Source organism: Cygnus atratus, chromosome 15 (assembly GCF_013377495.2).
Source record: "Cygnus atratus isolate AKBS03 ecotype Queensland, Australia chromosome 15, CAtr_DNAZoo_HiC_assembly, whole genome shotgun sequence".
NCBI lineage: Eukaryota > Metazoa > Chordata > Aves > Anseriformes > Anatidae > Cygnus > Cygnus atratus.
In genome coordinates, this window is record NC_066376.1 from 12,170,003 (window position 1) to 12,188,739 (window position 18,737).

General features: G+C 57.1%; 2 protein-coding genes across 3 annotated transcripts in view; one reads left to right on the forward strand and one right to left on the reverse strand.

The window, feature by feature from the left end:
• CLUAP1 (clusterin associated protein 1) overlaps positions 1-2,219 on the reverse strand; it is a 74,718-nt gene extending 72,499 nt beyond the window's left edge. Inside the window, exons 1-2 of one of the 2 annotated variants that reach the window (XM_035549101.2) lie at positions 2,148-2,219; positions 1,789-1,900 (exon numbers count right to left, since the gene is read on the reverse strand). In XM_035549101.2, coding sequence (XP_035404994.1) covers positions 1,789-1,889 — 101 coding nt within the window. In that variant the 5' untranslated portion in view covers positions 1,890-1,900; positions 2,148-2,219. Of the gene's footprint in view, positions 1-1,788; positions 1,901-2,108 lie in introns of both variants that reach the window. The other variant, XM_035549099.2, reaches the window with a different exon arrangement.
• A 6,981-nt stretch (positions 2,220-9,200) lies between these two features.
• On the forward strand, positions 9,201-18,687 carry LOC118249253 (glucagon receptor-like). The gene is made up of 14 exons (XM_035548997.2): positions 9,201-9,297; positions 15,165-15,274; positions 15,395-15,491; positions 15,727-15,834; positions 16,102-16,223; positions 16,311-16,417; positions 16,560-16,716; positions 17,017-17,176; positions 17,316-17,376; positions 17,466-17,535; positions 17,684-17,772; positions 17,892-18,030; positions 18,307-18,348; positions 18,616-18,687. Exons 1-14 carry the CDS (start codon positions 9,201-9,203, stop codon positions 18,685-18,687), a joined length of 1,431 nt encoding a protein of 476 aa, XP_035404890.2.
• The last annotated feature ends 50 nt before the right edge of the window (positions 18,688-18,737 follow it).

Sequence of the window (18,737 nt, forward strand, 5' to 3'; positions counted from 1 at the left end):
TACGAAACTCGAGATACTTCTCCAGCAGGAATTGTTACTTCGGGATCCAGAGTACATCTTTTCACTCAGGGTTTTGGAAAGGAGAAAAATTTAGCTGACTTGATCAAATCTGTGAAATACTTATACTCAGCAATAACTTACTACTTAAATCACAAGCTGCTTCTGTAAATCAAACTAAACTCGATCACACGTGGCTTCACAATTTAAAACACCTGGCATACGACAGAGCTCATCTTCTCAGCCTTTTAGGTGGTATGTTAAAATGTTGTGCTAGATTACTACTGATGGCAGTAACAAAAAGAGCCATGTCATCTTTTAAAACGTTACCATACATGTTTCCACACTCTCAAAATACATAAAAAAAGTACGTGCTCACAGACATCCTTTCACACATATTACTTTTAGAATTAAATGAACATGAAAAAGCAGACGGAAAGATTGTGAACTGCTTTTTAAAAAGGACTAGTGAAGTGCAGAAACTTCCAGAAGTCACCAGCCTACAGGAACAAAGGAAGAAAAAAAAGTAAATTCCTGGAGTTATTCCCGGGCTTTGAGATTTTCACCATTCAGACAGGCAAAAAAAAAAAAGCATCTTCCCTTTCAAGTCACATTTGCAATTAAGAGCAAGGCATGTGCAAAGTAGCCTCTCTGCTTTAAAGTGTAATCAAAAGGCTTCTTGAGAGGAAAAGCTGCTTGTCACTGTCAAGTGTAAATCTGACTCATAACAGAGAAGGATGCTGGCATTCAGTTGCTGTTTGGTCTGAAAGTAAAGCACTTCCCTAACAGGCACAGAGCTCCCAGTTATCTCACAGTATTGAAGTTTAAGCTTTTAATTAGAGACATACTATTTATTAAAATGATATTTTATTATTTTTACTATTTTTAGAAATACTATTTTTAAAATGATATTTTTATTTTCTTTATTTTCTCAGCAACCCTGTTGTGTTGCTGTGGGGGGGGACACTGATTTACACTCTTAAACATGAGGTGGAAACAACAAGTAACTTAGACCCTCTGTGTAATAGCAGTAGTTTAAAGAATATTTGGGTAACTCATTTCAAGTACTTTTGAATCATTTTTAAGTATTCCCCTATTTTATTACAATTGCGACAGCATTCAGGAAACTTCCATTCAATTTAATTTCCCAGCTATTATATCAATTACAAGTCCAGGCCAAAGAAACAGCTATCGGGCAAACAGATCACTATTTTCCATTGGAATATTCGACGTGGGGAGTAGCTTGTTTTATTTTTTCACATATGTGAGGGAAAGAAGAGTATGTATTAGCAGGTCGAGTTTCATAAACATTTAAACAAAGTCTGTCAATGGGTTAGGTGGGTGCAAAACCGTAACTGGATAGCGGTAGGTGAATACTGTGTTTATATGCACACAGTTTTACAATGCAGCACGGATGCTAGACAAGCCCAAGCTGAACCAGTAAGAGCTGTAACAAGATAAAAACTAACTGGATCTCGAGCAGTTCTGACTGCACATCGCCCTGGTTGGGGTGCAAGGCCAGCAGTACAGCTTGTGGAATACGTGAAAGATAAAAGCACCTTTAAGTACACCCATCTTCAGGGTGCCGTCTCTGACAGGACTCGGGCATTATTCTCTACTTCAGTTACCAAAACACATTGTTAGCTTCTATAATTACACTCCAAAGCCACAAACGTAATTACTGCATGTTCTGCGTGACGCGGAGGGGAGATGTCAGAGAACGGCCGGGTCGCGTTAAGTTTCTCCGTCGGTCCGAGGCTCACGGCCCCACGGCAGCGACCACCCACCCACCTCTTCACCAGCCACAGCAGCACTTCGGCAACCAGCATGAAGTTCGGGGCGTGGAAGTTCTCCATCGAGATGAGCCGGGGATACCCCAGCGCCCTCATCATCTCGGTGAAATCTGAAAAACAGCCGAGAGCGCGCGTCCGGGGGCTGCCGCGAGCACCGACCCCGAGCCCCCCGTGAGGAGCCGGGGCCCGGCCGCCATCGCGGCGCCCCTAACGGAGCACGGCGCGGCTCCGAGCCCGGCCCGGGCGCCCTTTGCACCAGCCCGGGGACCCGACGGGGGACCGCCGGGGGGACACGGGGGGACTCGTGACCGCGCTCACTGCGCAGGTCGCGGAACGACATCGGGAGCTCCGCCGCACCAGGCCGCGCCGCTCGTCGCTACAGCAACCGCCCTACGGCGCAGCGGCCGGGCCGAACTTCATCGGGAAGCGAAGCGCCGAGGAGGGCCGCATCCTGCCTCGGGTCCTGTGGGAGGGCAGGGGGCCGGGATGTCGGCGGGACGGGGGCACGCAGCTCTGCCCGCACGCTGGAGCGGGGCTGAGCTCGAGGACGGGCAGGAACGCTTTGCTCCACATGGTCACACATCGCCGGCGGGTGGTCGGGGTGTGACACCAACGGTGCTGGCAGGACGTGCCCCGCTCACCGAAACGCACGGCAGCCCCAGGAGCAGCCTATGCCACACGCAGCAGCGCAGACGGCTGCGATGAGCAAATACCTCCAGCAAATACTTCCATGTTCGCTGTCCATCCTCACGACACCCAAGAACAGCCATGTCCCCGGGGCCAGCCCCTCGCTCCCTGCCACCCCTCAGCTCCTGCCCACGACTGACGCTGACTGATCCTGTCAGCGGGGTTTCATAACAAACTACTCAAAGGCTATCGGTTTCCCGAGTTTGCCCCTACAGACATAGCCAACAGGAGTTCTAATGTTGATGAATCAAGTAAGGACAACGTGACAGTTTTTCCGCCAACACTTTGTTGTTTCAGATGTCCTAAAGGAACGGGAGCTCTGACCACGGGACTGTGGAAGCACCGGGCAGAGTGGCCACAGCTCGTACTGACAGGGCCATCAATATTGCGGGGCAGAACGAGCTGAAAATAATCTAGATGTCAGGCTGATCTATGGATGCCTCAGTACATTTTGTGAACAGTCCTCAGTTTACCAGTTCCAACTGCTCAAGCATATGTAACACATGCACACACAAACTCTGTTGAGCAGCCGCCTATCTACACGATTGAAAGAGCAATCAAAAGCAAGGAAATAACAATGAGTCCTATAAAGATAAAAATTGAAAATAAGTAGTTACATTATAAAACAGGATACATGGTTAGAGGTTGGGTTCCTAATGCCAAAAAGCCGTAAGATAGAAAACCTTAAATAATTCATTAGTTCAAGAGCTTATCAGCCGTCCAATAACTTGTGCAGGGAAAACCAGAGAAGGAAGGAATCATTCCCCTGCTGTACCACATTGACTGGTGGGCAAAATAAAATAAAATAAATGAAATAAAAGGTCACCATATTGTTTAACTCGGCTCTTCACTTCATATTCATAGATGAACATTAGGCAGCATGAATGTCACTGGAGTGAATGCAGCTTTGAAGTAAAAGGGCCAGGAGCAAACTGCAGCCATATAACTGACAGGAACCTGCAGCATGGGGCCAAACCTTTCTCCCTACCATGTTCCCATCCCCAGAAACTCTGACCCAAAAGAAAAGTGCTATACATTTGTGATCATACCCCCAGACATGAACTAGCCTCCACGTAAACTACTCCTCATTCCACAGCCCAATTCACACTTTAATGTTGCGTTGGGTTTTTTTTCTTCCCTTCACCACTACAAAAGCTGGACATTTTGTTGGAAGGGAAGGAAAACCTAAACTTCTGGTGCAGATTTCCTGCAGCAATGGGTGAACTATGTGACAACATTGCAGATTTCTGAGTTGATAATATCTTTACTGTACACCTGCAGCAACTGGTCTCCATCCAAGCCTCTAATTTCATCTAAATGCAATTTCATTCCATTAGGGCTGTGGGAAGCCTCAACCTCTGCTGGGGGCCTGGTGAAGTTGTAGGAGGAAGCCAGGCGGGGGTGATGAACACCGCCCAAGCGTTTTGTGAGCACGCAGGGCACTGATGGCCCCTCAGGCACAAGCAGACCAGTGCCTGGTGGAAGGTGGTGGCTGCACCACTCAGCCCAGACCGCTGGTGATAAGGAATTAGCAGCCCCTGCTATGAATGGCAACGCTGTGAGATGCAGTTGGGGATAACAGAAGAGACCATCAGTAACAGCTTATTATTTAAATCCTCATGGAAAAATTTTCTTATCTGCTTGTTTCACATGTACACGTGAATTTTGGGGCTCCCCAAATCACTTCAGGGCTGATAAGTACCATGTGTGCTACAACTGGGGCCGGGCAACCCCTTCCACAGCCCGGGCCCTGTTTGTATCACCTCATCCCACTTATGTCCTTCTGTTTTGACTTCAGGGCTGTGCCAACACCTTTTAGCCATTTCTCTGGCTCCATACCACTGGAGTGGAGTCATCCGTTGGCTCATGAGCATCCATCAGTCAGTGGTTTCACCAAGAAACCACTGACCTGAGCAGCCGAACATCATTGATCCAGGCTGCATGCCATCCGGTCCCTTTTAACTGCTGCAAGTGTTTAGCAGAATGTGCTTTTAAATAGTACATCATTCAAATATGCCATCAGACAGCCTGATGTCTGTGTCAGCTCCTGACTTAGTGCCAGAGGCTGCTGTGCAAACTGCCGTGCCTCTGCAAGAAGCACAGTTTCTGCAGCAGGGCCGGAGACAAGCTCTGCGATCTGAGAGGTGGCAGGCGGGGAAGGAGAAGCAGTCTCACAAGGTTCGACCAGATGACCCTTCTAACCTCAGCCATTCTGTGAAGCTGTCAACAGATAAAGTATCATTATAGTATCTTGTATTTAGCTATGTAGGATGACTTCCAACTAGCTGCTGAAGAACATCTAGCACTTCTTGACTATTCATGAAAAACTGTATGTAAAGGAGACTGTAAAGAAGACGGAGTGAGGCTCATTTCAGTGGTACCCCGTGACAGGACGAGTGGCAATGAGCACAGCCTGAAACACAGGGGTTCCCTCTGAATGCCAGGAAACACTCTTTTTACTATGAGGGTGACTAGGCCCGGAGACGTTTGTGAGTTTCCATCCCTGGAGATGCTGAAAAGCTGTCTGGACATGGTCCTGAGCAGCCTGCTTTAGGTGACTTGCCTTGAACCTTGAACCTCACAAGGGCAGCCAGACCTCGTGACACCTACCAGTCTCTGCTTGCTCACAAGAGCTGTTTTCAGAGCCCTTAGGAAGGGAGAACTATTTGGTCACATCTGCCCAAACAAGGTCACATCTGCCTACCACATTGTCACCTGAGAACAGAGAAAGAGTCTCGTGGCTTGCCTATTTCTCGGTGTTCCCCAGATGCTCCTTGCAACCAGAGCAGCCCTGCTGACCTGGTGCTCCGATTCTCCTGGCCATCAGCTGACACTTTCCAGTTCCCCTCTGGCAGCTCCCATCCAAGGCTCCACACGGTCCCGTCGCATCCGAACACTACCCCCATCTGCCAGATTCCCAGCACACAAATAACCAGCTCTAGTAATCTTTCCTTCTTTCAGCCATCTGAACTCTTGTTGCCAGTTTCCTGTAGATGAAGGCTTTTTTTTTTTTTTTTTACTTATTTTTTCATTTTTAGCATTCTGCTGTTCTTTCCTAAGGTTGTTCTTTTGGCAGCACTCAACATTAAAGTTGCTATGGCACGTTTCTAGCCAAATTCTCACACCTCTACATCGTAACACCTGGCAGATCGTCCTAAAGTGTTTTTTCCATAACACTTGGTGGAGAACTGTTCTTCTGTGCTGTTCCCACGGGGGACTGCTGCTGGCAGCCGGGCTGACCTGGCTGCTTGCCGCGCATCCCTGGCGGCATCTGCCCGTGCTCACGGGTGCAGAGGCAGACAGGGGCTGCCACGGAGGCTTCTTCCAGCTCACATGCAGAAGGAGTGGCCACAGTGCCTCTACCAGCTCATTGAAATGGAGTTTTCCTGATGCTCTAAAATCCCAAATAAGCTGCGCTTGGCGGGCAGGTGAGCAGCACGGGGCGGTCTGGGGAGCGCAAGGGCAGGTGGTGGCATTGCATCACAGCGCCCTTCCCAGGGGCAGGCTGAGCCACTGTGCCCACGCTCCTCTGTGCCCCTGTTTCAGAACTACACCCCACCTAGAAACCCACATATCTAAAAGTGAAAGAAGAACTTTTTCTAGCTAAAACAAGCTTCTGAGAGCCTGAGCGCAGCCTCCCTCCAGCAGCAGCTGATCCCTGCCACCTCCCAGAGCCTTGCTGCTCACTGACCTGCCAAGCAGGGAGAAGAGCTGCAGGCTTCACCTACTTTTTTTTCCCTGATGTTGTCTCCTTGTCTTGTGTGGCTCTTCTTGCACTGCAGATTCAGTCCTTGATCCCAGGGCTGGCATGGCCAGAGCTCTTGGCAGGGCTGGGATAAACTCTGCTGTTGAAAATATGACCATGTGAGAAAGCCAGCAATTTTTATTCTGATTTCTCTAGTGTTTTTTTAAAATGAGAAGTAGAAAGTCTTGAGATGATCGAGGATTCTTGGGATTCCTCGAGCACAAAGCAACAAACACTCATCTGTGCCCTCCCTGATGGGAAAAAGGAGTAAAAAGGCCTCACACTTCTTGTACATCCCAGAAGAGCTCCGTGTGAAGTCGCTGCAGGCATCAGCCTGCTCCAAGCCACCTCTCAGGCACCGCAAAATGAGAATGTGGTTGCCTTGATGGCTGAGAAAATAAATACTGCTTCTGCTGTGTTGCTTCCTGAGCTGTGAGATAAATGCTGCAGGAGAGTGTCAGCTCTATGGGCAGACCCCTTACGGCTTGAAGGGCTGGGAAGGGAATCTGCCAGAGGAATTCACTCAGAGAGAAGCTGGTGAGAAAAGAAAAGGCAGGGTGGGAAAAAAAGGCTTTCATTTGGCTGGTATATGCGAGTGTCACACAGATGCTTCACATTCAGGTTTCTGCACCCCACTTCTGGTGCCTGGCTTCTGAGCATCCCCCAGCTCACAGCCAGGGCAGATTCACTGTCACCTGAAAGCTGTTTTGTGCCATGTGCTGCCACCTTCGCTGCCCCATCCACGCAATGTGGGGTTTCTGCTCACTGCTGAGCATGGAAGAGAGTTTCAGGAGCAGCCCCCACCCTTCTCACTTGTTTACCATCTCCTCATCGCTCCAGAAGCAAGGACAGGACAGCGACTGCTATTTCTAGGTAGGGGAGGACAGGGGACGGCTGGAGACCACTGGTGGGAGCCACGGGGCTGTGCCAAGGAACCCCGGAGATGCAATGCTTTGTGCCTGGGGAAGGGAAGCATCCAGGAATGTCACGTTCCCTGTAATTACATTGCACAGCTGCTCCCTCCTGCTAATGTGCTGGCATTAAGGGAGCCTGGAGAGCAGAGTGCGGTGCCCAGGATGAGCAGCAGCCCATGTATCATGCAGAAGGGGTAATAAATCAACTGCCACTGTTTGATCACTCAGCAGATAAGCAAGAGAAGCTACTTAGGATGAAAAAACATCCCCAAGCAAATAGATTTCCAGATCTATCTCAGACTTTGTCTGACAGGTCAGGAGAGGAGGGACTGGGTTCTCATCTATATGCAGTGAAAAACAAGACGATATTTCCACTCTGTAGCAGCTCCCTTCAAAGCTGAGTGCCACGTGGCCTGCCTGAAGCCAGCTGTAAGCACTTATCTCCCCCAAATCCCCCTAATCTTGGGGTGTCTGAATTCAGATGGCTTGGCACAGCTTGATTTATAGACTACGTGGGGCCGAAAGTCCAGATCATCATTACTAATAGGCAAAGGGATCCAAAATCATGGTTCACTTGTGAAAAGTTTTGTGTCTCTTCTGTACAGTCAATATTTTGGCTCCTGATCTCTGCGGATGGGACACTGGGCAGACCCAGCCCATGTGCGAGAACGATTGTAAGGAAGAGATGAGCAATAGCAGGGCCATGCCTCATCTGGAAGCAGCCCAGATGCATCCTGTCTGTCCTTAGTGCCTTTTCCTATCGCAAAAATCCACTCAGCTGTGAAATTGCCCATGGAGGAAGCGGTTGCTCTTGTATCAACGCAACATCATTCCAGCAGCTGGCTGCACCGCAGTCCTCACCTGCCGCTGTCCAAAGCGCACAGCGGATGGGGGGAGCCCTTGTAACCTTTCTGCAGTTGAAGCAAAAGCTGTTGCACTGGAGATATTGAGGGATTTGGGGAGTTATTAGCGAGATAGTGAAGATCTCAGGTTTCCTGGGCAGGTGACATTGTTTCCTCTGCAGTTAAGCTGTTGGAAGATCTGCAGTGACATCAGGAGAAGCTCATGGTGGGCATGTCTGCACCTCCTTGAGCAGAGAGGACACGTGTACCCAGAAACCTCCCTTTGGGGGAGCTCCAGAAAATGTACGATGGTGCCAGTGAGCCCAGGGCCCATCTCCAGCTTTCATTCACTAAGAGAAGTGAAAACCCCTCAAAACCTCACCCAAAGCACGTGGAGTCGCAGGAGGCTCCAGGGCTGCTGACACCTGGCACCGCCTGCAGGACCCTCCTCGTGCGTGCTGCAAACTCTAATGCCAGCAATGCCAGGGGAAAGATCCCAGAGCAGCAGCACCTGCCGGTTGTGCCAAGCCACAAAGGGCATCAGGGCACTGGAGGCTGAGGTTCAGACGGAGCCATCCCTGGCACACAGCAGAGCCCCACACCAGCAGCACAGCAAAGCCCAGTCCCAGCCCAGCCCAAACTAGGAGCTTGGCACGGTAACACACGCAAAGAACAGCTACAAAGGGAAGAAATCAGGAAGTCTCGTTCTTGCTTCAATTTCCCCAAAGGGAGGAAAAGGGGAGGATTTTGACAGCAATCCTGAGCCAAACAGCAGCTTCAGGCAATTCCCACACCGGGAGGCTGGAGCAGATGCAGCTCAACCAGAGCGGGGCTTGCAGGACCCTGCCTCCAGCTGCCTGCTGCTTCCTCCGGCTGTAAGCTATGTCTGATACCCCGGGTGGAGGGGCACTATTCTGTTGTTTTTCTTAAGCCCTCAGATCTACCGGAGAGAGACACAAAGGAACCCAAAGCAGCAGCACACCCACCTTTGCTCCCACATTAGCGCCAGCGATGTGCCCTGCAGCAGGACCCAGCTGCCATTTGTCGAGCAGCAGCCAGCGTGCATTTCAGCGAGGAGCAAAGGAACTCTTTCAGGCTGCTCAGCATCTTCAGATGACTTTTAGGGAGCAAATTACCACCTCTTATCTCCTGCCCAGATCTGGCAAAGCAGTTCCTTCAGCCTCGGATGCACCTAAACAGTCAGTGGGGCGCTCTGAGGACGATGCCTGTTAAGGGCTGGCACCTGGGCTCAGCCCAGAGCCGTACACAGGCTGAGCTCAACAGCAACCAGCTGTGGTTCCACCTGGAGCTGGGGGCAGGTACCTTCAATGCTGCAGGCTGAATGTCTGCAGCTGAGGCCTCGTGGTGGCATTTTGAAGTGAGACCCATTTTCCTGGGACAGCAAGGACAGACACAGCCATGTCCTGTGCTGAGTAGATACCCCATTATCTTCCCATCACTAATAAAAGCAACATCCCTGCGGGTTTCTTGTGATGCACTGAGCCTCAGCCCTCCAGCTGGGTGACCTCAGGGGACAGGCTGTCCAGAGCCACTGCTGCAAGGAGCGTGACTTCGTTCACGTGCTCCTGTCCATGGCGGGTGCAGCAGAGACCGAGCTGCAAAATGCATCCCGCGGCGCTGGCTCAGCTGCAGCAAAGATGCTGCCGGGGCTGGCGGGGTGGTGGCTTGGGACAAGCGTTGGGGAGAGGTCAGGGACTCCTTGCCCAGGTTGGTGGCTGCCCAGGTCGGTATTTCTCTCTGGTGGGAAAGGCCAAACACTGTCAATTTTCATCCCAGCTTGAGGGGAAAGATAAAATAACATGACTTGAGTGTATAACAACAAATCGAGTGCTAAGAGGTTTGGGAGAACAACGTGCAGATGCAGACACAGCATTCGCAGAGCGCGTTGAATCACACACTTCTCCGGGAGCGCCGGGTGCCACCAGCGCCACCGCTTTGTGGCCGCCCCGGGGATGGGCAGGTCCCACCGCAGGCGCTGCCATGGCACAGCTGGGGCACGGCGCCGAGTCACCGATGACTGCACCCAGGCGGTGTCAAAGGGAGTGAGAAAAAGAAAGATGGTGAAATGCAAACACAGGGCTATGGAGAGACCCGGAACCGATCTCAGCATGTGATTTAAAATTATTCCATCGGGAGAAAACTTCTGGATTTGGCTTCTCTGTCCTGGGAGAGAGGACAGGGCAGTGAGCTGTTGGATGCGATTCTGTTAAAATAGGTGGTAATAGAAGAAGTTGCAGCCAGCCTCCTAATGGGCAGGAGTGAAATAAAAGCTGCAGCCTCTTATCCGCTCCTTGAATTATGGATGCCAGGGGTATAGCGACCCTGCCCTGCAATACGGCTGCCGCGCCGCCTGCCAAGCCGTTACATATGGAGGAGGGCAAGCTGTGCCCTTCAGCAGAGGACGGGTACAAAGAGTCCAGCTCCAGGGCAGGATGTGAATATAGATGATTTCCAGAGAAGTTCTTGATCTTATCGTTCAGCCTTCCTGCTTGAATAAGGCGAGAAGCACAACGGAAGCGCGAGGGGCTCGGTCAGCTCTGAGGGCAGGCCCAGCAAGCCGCGCGCCCAGGGTGCTCCGGTAGGAAGGCGTCTGCTGAGGGCTTCTCTGAGAGAGTGCCAAATTCGATAATGGCTTTATGAGCTGGGAACAGTCATTTATCACGAGCATGTGGCAATGCGGTGCTCAAGCACCAGCTTGGAAGTGACCTTTGCTGCAGAGCGGTGACTGTGCCGGCGTCCCCGGCCACCGCTGCCCCAGGGGATGGAGGTGAGGGCAACGGGCTGGCCTGTGAAGTCCGTGGCCATGTCCTTGTTGGCTGTGGTGACCTGGTGCTCCCCAGAGGATAATTAAGATGTCACTTTGTGCAAGAGCCACCCCAAGCCACAGCCCTGCAGGAAGAGGAAGCATTTTGTGGCTGGGCAAAGCTCGGGGTCATTTTTAGGGTTGAGACATTGAGTTTGAAGGCAATGCATGGAGAGCACACTGCTTAGGGGCAGCTGCAGCACTTAGCCTGGCACTGGGTTGCTGTTGGCTCTGGTGTCTTGTTTTCAGGATCCATCCCTTGCTGAATCAGAGAGATTCAAGCATGAAACAAATTTTTCCCATACGCACACAACGGCTTCTGAAAAGAGCAAAGTCTGGGGCAAGCGGCTCACTGCTTGCACGGGTCTGCCTCCGCGTGTTGTCAGGCTGCGCTTTTGCAGCTATCTTTAATAGCACCATCTGCTGATATTAAACATACTTTGCTTTTTAGCTATACAAAAGCCTTTGGTGCGCCTGAGCAGGGCAGGATGGAAGCGCGGCGCCGAGCATCGTCCTGCCCAGCTCCCGCCCGCGCCGCGCTCACTGCCTGATGAATTTCCCTACCCGGTACTGCTCCGGCAGCCTTTTCTGAGAAGTTCACTGAATAATTGCAAGTCAGGGTGTGTTGATTAGCATTTCTGCGAGAAGCCACACATTGTGATTAGCAAAGTCGGCAGTAAGACACACGTATGACTTTCCCTGCCTGCAGTGGCTACATGAAGTGCAGCCTGCTTTCAAGAGGTGCTGGGGAGCAGGGCCGTGGTGGTCCCATGGGGTCTCCCCAGTGGGGGAGGAGGTGGGAAGGGGGTTCAGGCATCTGTATCTCTCGCAGAGCTGCTGGAGCAGTGGCCGCAGGTGCTGGGACCTGCCCCACGCACCACGTGCGGGGCTGCCAGGGCCACAACCGAGAGGAGGATGTGGTGAGCACGGCCCGGCCGCAGGACAGGTGGGGCAGACATGGGAAGTGCCTGCGCAGACCCAAAAAGGCCAGGCAGCGGCAAGGGGCAGGGGACAGCAGAGCTGCCACCTCCAGCCCGGCCACACTCACGGCATCCGGGCTCTGCGGCGCCCGGTGGGTCAGGATCCGGCCCCGCCGAGCTGCAGGCGCTGCAGTCGCTATGGAGACTCTGCCCGAGATGCATCAATATGGAGAGGAACAGCGCGTTCCTCACATCCCCGTTCAAGGCACTGGCCCCATTGGGTCCACTGCGGCGGTGGAGAGGGGCTCAGGTTGTGTGGGGGGCAGACACGGTCCCCGCGAATGGCCATCATTGCCAAAGGATTTCATTTACCAAACCTTGAGGAAAAAACACCTTTCTTCCTGTTCAGACGTCTCCCTGAGCGCATCTGTGCATGCACGCTAACAAACTGCTTATGTCAACCCAAGATCAGGGTGTATTAATTTCCTATGGTACTGTTGATGGGAAGTCCAAAGGCACATCAGCATCCTGGCCGGAGTGCTGAGCTTGCCCTGCGGGCAGGATGTGACCCCAGGAGAGCGGGGGCCCTGGGAGGGTGACCTGAATTGGTTCACCCCGGTGAGGAGCCCTCCCGCAGCCAGGGTGCTTCTCACAAGAGCAAAGCCCTACACCGCTGAGCACCCACGTGCGTTGGCAGCAGGGGGACCACACCAGCATGCTGATGCTTTGCCCCCAGAGCCCCCATTTTCCCCTTGGGCATTAAAGCTGCCGTGTGGCAACATCATCCCATGACCAGGGCTAATGGGCAGCAGAGGAGGAGGAAGAAGAGGAGGAGGAGGAGCGGTTCTTCACCTGCAGCAGCGAGGGTGAGGAGCAGAGCAGGGCGGGACGGGAAGACCGTGGGGTGCTGAGCGAGGCGCCGTGCTCCTGAGGGTCACGCTCCGCTGCCGCCCATTATGGAGGTACCGCAGCGGAGCAGCAAACCCAGGTGCTGCTGTCTGTGGGAGGCTCCCGGCCAGGCTGCAGCCCGCGCCCCGCTGCGGCAGGGGTCGGCTCCATGCCCCAGCTGGGTCACCGTGGGGGGATGTTGGGGCTTCCTGCTCTGGTTTGGAAGGGAACCCATGCCCAGATGCTCTGCTCTGCTGCAGATGTCCTAGGGAGAGGCTGGAGCGGGGGGTACGGGTGGGTGCAGCCCTCAGGTTCCTGTGCAAGGAGCGGCGGGCATGTCCCGCTCCAACCGCAGATGTGTGCCCTGGTGCTCTGCTGCGCCCCGGGCGTCTGGCAAGGCCACTTCCCGGTGGCTGTTTGGGCATTACATGCTTGTGCAGGCAGCATTTGTCACCCTGAGGCAAAGTTAACTGTCCGCCAAGGGGGAGAACGGCAGAACCCCCAGGGAAAGGGCTTCAGCAGCGAGGCTGCGGTGACATCTCCAAGGCCACGTACCTCCTCTGCGCCTCAGCCACCACCAGGGGTAGGGAGCTGTGCTGGCTGTGCTCCGAGTCACTCCTTCGTCCTCCAGCAAGGCTGTTCTGGGGGGAAGAGCATCTCTGGGCTGAAGCTGCCTGCGGGTGCACATGCTCACCCACTTGGGGGTTCACAGCTTTCCCCGGTGGCTTGGTGGGCAGCAGGGCATGGTGCTGTGCCCCGTTCCACGTGCTCGGTGATGCTCAAGCAGAGAAACCCCACTGGAAACCCTCTTCCTTTGGATCCTCTGCTGTCTGGAGGCTTTGGAGATTTCGGTCACAGCCCAACTGCCATTGCCAGCCTTACCCCCGACGTCCCCAGCCAGGGTCACCCCGCGATCCCCTCACCTCCGCCTCAGCAGCGCTGCTCTGCCCTGCCCTGGGTGCCCTCGCTCCCGGGTGAGACGTTGGCTGCCTCCCAGCGCTGCTTCCCCGCCTCACGCCAAGCTCTGCCCCACAAGCTCTGTGTGTGTGTGTCTGCATCACTGCCACCGGGACCGGGCCCCTGGTGCCCGCCAGGCTGCTTTTCCCGAGACACTGGTGTGCAGGACCCACCTGCCCATCAGCACGGGGTCTACCTAGAAATAAAGGGTTAGCACATGGCACCGGGGCTGCTCAGTAAGGGATAATGGTTCTGGAGCATTAAGCAGCCCCAGTGCCTCCCTCCCAGCATGAACCAGCACGGCTGGGACCCCAGGCCCAGGGCCCTCCAGCATCAGGTGCCAGACCCTGCCCCGGCTCCGCTCTTTACATCTCGTGCCTTAGTTCCAGGTTTCCATCAGCGCACTGCCCGGGCTCACCGAAGCAATCAGCAAGAAGCAAAAAGCACGGGGCAGGGAAGCCCGAGGAAAGGCCCGGTGCCACCTCGTGCTGGGAAAGGCATCCCGAGGGCACGGCTCCCCCCGAAACAGACGGGGAGGGATGAGGGTCCCGCACCATAGCGCATCGCCTCTGCCAGCCCCACCAGCGGGTTGCCCGTTCCACAAAACCAGACCCCGCTCCCTTTGCTGCAGCGACAGGCGCAGCTCCCCGCTGCTCCCGGCCGCCTTCTCTGCCATGAGCCCACCGGGCCGGTTTTAGGGGCGAACATCTCGATTTTGTGAAATAAATGCGAGGTTTTCTGGCGGGGTCAGCCAGCTGCGTTTCGGGGCGCAGCCCGGCCGCCCCGCCGCGCTTCCAAACCCCCCCTCGAGCGCAGGGCACCCCATAACCTCCCCTGGGCTGCACGGGGGGGCTCTGGGGGGCACCAGCGGGGTCCGCACTCCCCCTACACGCCCCTGTGTGGGGCTCAGGGCCCCCCCCGACAGCGCCCCAAAGGGGGCCCCCGCGCAGGGCCGCCGCACGCCCCCGGCCCCCGGTGGCCCGGGGGGGGCCGGGCCGGGCCGGGAGCTCCGCGGGGCGGCCCAGAGCCCCGGGAGGCGGTGCCGCCTCCGCCCCCCCCGTCGGGGCACGGCGCTGGCGGGAGGTGCCCGCGCCGCAGACGCCGCTCGTTCGCCGCCGCGCTCACGTCGCGGAGCCGGTACGGGGCTGGGGTCGGCACGGGGTGGGGGCGGCGAGGGGCTGGGGGGGCGGTGAGGGGCTGCGCGGCGGGGGACCCCCCCCCCCCCTCCGTGGGCACGGCCCTGGGGGAGCGGGGCGGGGGGCCCGGGGGCCGTGCGGAGCTCCGGGAGCCCCCGGGCGAGGCTGGGCCGGGGAACGCGGGGAGCGCCCTTTTGCAAGGGGGAGCCCCGGGGGGGGCTCCAGCCCTGACCCTTTCCCAGGGCTGTGGCAGCCCGGTGCCACCCTCGCTGGGATGCCGGCACCCCCCGGGCCGTCCCTTCACCCCCCGCCAGCTCCCAGCCCGGTGGCACCAGGCTGGCACTTGGTTACCCCAAGTGGCTTTTGTTCTCACCCCAGCCACTGGTGCGCTCGCAGCCCGGTTCTGCCCCGGGGAGCGCAGCCCTCGGCCGTGCCGCCCTCAGCAGCCGCCTCTCGCCCAGGACCGGGGTGCCGCGGGCCGGCGGGGACAGCCATGAGGGACGTGATGGCACCCGCGTACCGGCGGAGCCTCGTCCACCTCGCCTGGATGTGCCTCTTCTCCTCCGTGCCGGTAAGGTGCAAGCCGGGGCTGCGGGGCCGGTGCGTGCCGAGGGGTTGCTTCAGGCCCCTGCGGGCTCCGTGCCCCCAGCGTGCGGGGCTGGCAGCTCCAAACCGGGCTCTGGGCTTGCAGCACGGCGGGGCCAAGGTGCTGGAGAGGACCTTTGAGGAGTGGATGCGGTACCGAGACGAGTGCCTGAGGAGGATGGCAAGCGAGCCGTACCCAGCAGGTAGCCGGCTGTGCACGGGACGCGGGGCTGGGTGGCATCCAGGGCTGGGACTTAGCCTCCTGGTGACACCAGTCACCCGCAGAGGGCTCCTGAGCCAGGACCGGGTGTCTCCATGGGGGGCACCCAAGGGCTGGGGTACCGGGGGGCTGAGGTGTGGGGACAGCGGGACCAGGCTTGGCCGTGCTGCCTGTGTCCGACCATCGTCTTCTCCCCGGCGTGGTGCTGCCGACGGAAGGGCTCTTCTGCAACCGCACATTTGACATGTACGCCTGCTGGCCTGACGGGAGCCCCGGCACCGCGGTCAATGTCTCCTGCCCCTTCTACCTGCCCTGGTTTGAGAAAGGTGACGATGAGCCTCGGCCATCCCGGACCCCGTGGGGAAGCGGGATCTGGTGCTGGCCCACAGCAGGTCTGGGGGCTTGGGGGTGAGCGGGGTCCCACAGCCTTGGGACACACGTGGCATGGGGAGGGCAGAGCAGAGGCAGCCCTGTGGGTGTGAGCCATGGCTGCATGCCCCAGTGCCCCTGCAGAGAGCCATGGTTCCATCATGGGGTCGGGGTTTGGGGCCCCCGGCAGCCCGAAGGAAGCCTCTGCTGCTTTGTGCCCGCAGTGAAACACGGGCTGGTGAGCCGCAAGTGCGGTGTGGATGGGCAGTGGGTGACGGTGAACGGCAGCCAGCCCTGGCGGGACTACTCGCAGTGCGAGGAGGAGATGGAGTCCACCATGGAGGAGGTGGGAGCCCTGGCGGGGGCGGGGGCACCCCAGGGTGCGCGGTGGGTGCTGCTCAGCCGGGCTCAGTGGAGTGGTGCTTGTGTGCAGGAGGGTGCCCGCAGGCTGATGGTGAGCTTCAAAGTGCTCTACACCGTGGGTTACTCGCTGTCACTGCTGACCCTTGTCTCTGCCCTGCTTGTGCTCACTGTCTTCAGGTAAGACAGGCTGGGGGCTGCAGTCCTGCCATGCACCGGGGGTCAGCCCCAGCAGGGCCATGACCCCTGCCGCACATGGCCCCTTGTCTGTGGCTGCCAGCCACGGCCAAGGGGTGTCCCCTGACCCCCTTGCTCTCACCAGGAAGCTCCACTGCACCAGAAACTATATCCACGCCAACCTCTTCGCCTCCTTCGGGCTACGGGCAACCTCGGTGATGGTGAAGGATGCGCTGCTGGAGAGGCGCTGGGGCATGGAGGTGGTGCAGGTGGCCGACTGGCAGGCCCTGCTGAGCCACGAGGCAAGCGCGGCCGGGGGGGGTGACACTGAGCCCGGGGGGATGCTGACCCTGGGGAGGGCGTGCGGCTGGGTGCCGGTACCCACGCAACCCGTGTGGCCAGTGGGTGAGCTCGTAGGGTGCTCGTGTACCCAGTGGGTGAGCTCGCAGGGTCCACATGCGCCTGGTGGTTGGGCTCACGGGGTGCCCATGCACCCTGTGGGAAAGCTCTTGGAGCACCCGTGCACCCTGTGGGCGAGCTCTTGGTGCACTTGTGCACCCTGTGGGCAAACTCTCAGCCCCATGGTGGGTGTCCTCTGGCAGGCGGCGCTGGGCTGCCGTGCGGCACAGGTGCTGATGCAGTACTGCATTCTGGCCAACCACTACTGGTTCCTGGTGGAAGCCGTCTACCTCTACAAACTGCTGATCGGTGCTGTCTTCTCCGAGAAGAATTACTACAGGCTCTACCTGTACCTGGGCTGGGGTAGGGGCCACCCGGGCGCCCGGCGACGGGGGGGACGGGCCCTGGGCGAAGCTGCCACCCCGCGACGTCCCCAGCCTGGGGGCGGTTTCTCAGCTCAGGCGGGTGCTTGGTTTTACAGGGTTTGCTGTGTGACTTGCAGGGACTCCCGTGGTGTTCGTGGTGCCCTGGATGGCTGCCAAGTACCTGAAGGAGAACGCGGAGTGAGTGGCTGTGTAGAGGGCTGGGCATGGCCTCATCCTGCACCCCCAGCAGGTCATGACCGGGCTGCTCTCTGTGTCTTCCCGGGCAGGTGCTGGGCGCTGAACGAGAACATGGCTTACTGGTGGATCATCCGCATCCCCATCCTGCTCGCCTCCCTGGTAGGGGGGCCCCAACGACCCCCAGAGCCGTTCCCAGGGGCTGGAGCCGGCTCCCGGCTCGGGTTTGGGGACGGTGGGAGGGAGGGCTGGCCCCAGGGCAGGACTGGTCCATGGGTGCCCCCCTTCCCCCCCACTGTCACCCCCCCAGATCAACCTGCTGATCTTCATGCGGATCCTCAAGGTGATCCTGGCAAAGCTGCGCGCCAACCAGAAGGGCTACGCCGACTACAAGCTGCGGTGAGCGGGGCTGCCCTTGCCAGCTCCCCCATCCCGTGCCTCATTAAATGACCACTCAGGTTAAATGAGAGCTCGTCCCTGCTCACAAAAGGGCCCTGCCCCCCTTGTGCTCTTTTCAGGCTGGCCAAAGCCACGCTGACGCTCATCCCCCTCTTTGGGATCCACGAAGTTGTCTTCATCTTTGCCACCGATGAGCAAACTACGGGCATCCTGCGCTACGTCAAGGTGTTCTTCACCCTCTTCCTCAACTCCTTTCAGGTGAGGCGAGAGCACGGCGCGTCCTCGCACCACGGGGTGAGAATTAGGGCCCCCTCCTCCAGCTGGCTGCCCCTGTGCTGCCCCAGCCCCTGCACGAGCTGGGGGACGGGGACGCCAGCCTCCTGCCCAAGCCCTGTCGAGTGCGTGATGGTGGCTGAGGAGTTGATGCACACGTGTGTTGGGGATGCTCTGGGGTGGCCCGAAAAGCACAAGGGAGGTGAGACAGAGCCAGTCCCACACCCTGACGTGGGACTCAGGTCCGTGCTCTCTCCACAGGGCTTCCTGGTGGCTGTGCTGTATTGCTTTGCCAACAAGGAGGTACGTACCCTGCCCTCCCAAGCCCTGCCTCTGCCACCAGCCAGCCCTACTGGCCCCAGAGCACCAGTTTAATGCTGTGGCGCTGGCTGCTGCCCCACAGAAGCCAGTAAAACCCCTTAACCTTGCTTTAACCTTGGCTTTATTGGGGTGGGTGCTGGGAGCTGGGCTTGGGTCGTGCCAGCCGCAGGCTTTGCGAATCTGCCTCTCGCATCGCTTGGTCTGGGGAGGACACAAAAAGCCGAACCCTAAGCCTGCCGCCCCTGCCAGGTGAAGTCCGAGATGAAGAAGAAGTGGCAGCTCTGGAAGCTCGACCACCCGGCGCTCTGCTGCACGCAGTGAGGGTCCCTGGGTGGAGGTAGGGCCCTGGGCGCTGCTCAGACACTGCCAGC

Coding starts and splice junctions, on each gene's coding strand:
- LOC118249253 (XM_035548997.2), top strand. CDS start 9,201: ATGCCTGTTAAGGGCTGGCACCTGGGCTCAGCCCAGAGCCGTACACAG. Junction 9,298..15,164: donor CCACCTGGAGCTGGGGGCAG/GTACCTTCAATG, acceptor CCTCTCGCCCAG/GACCGGGGTGCCGCGGGCCG. Junction 18,031..18,306: donor TCTTCCTCAACTCCTTTCAG/GTGAGGCGAGAG, acceptor CTCTCTCCACAG/GGCTTCCTGGTGGCTGTGCT.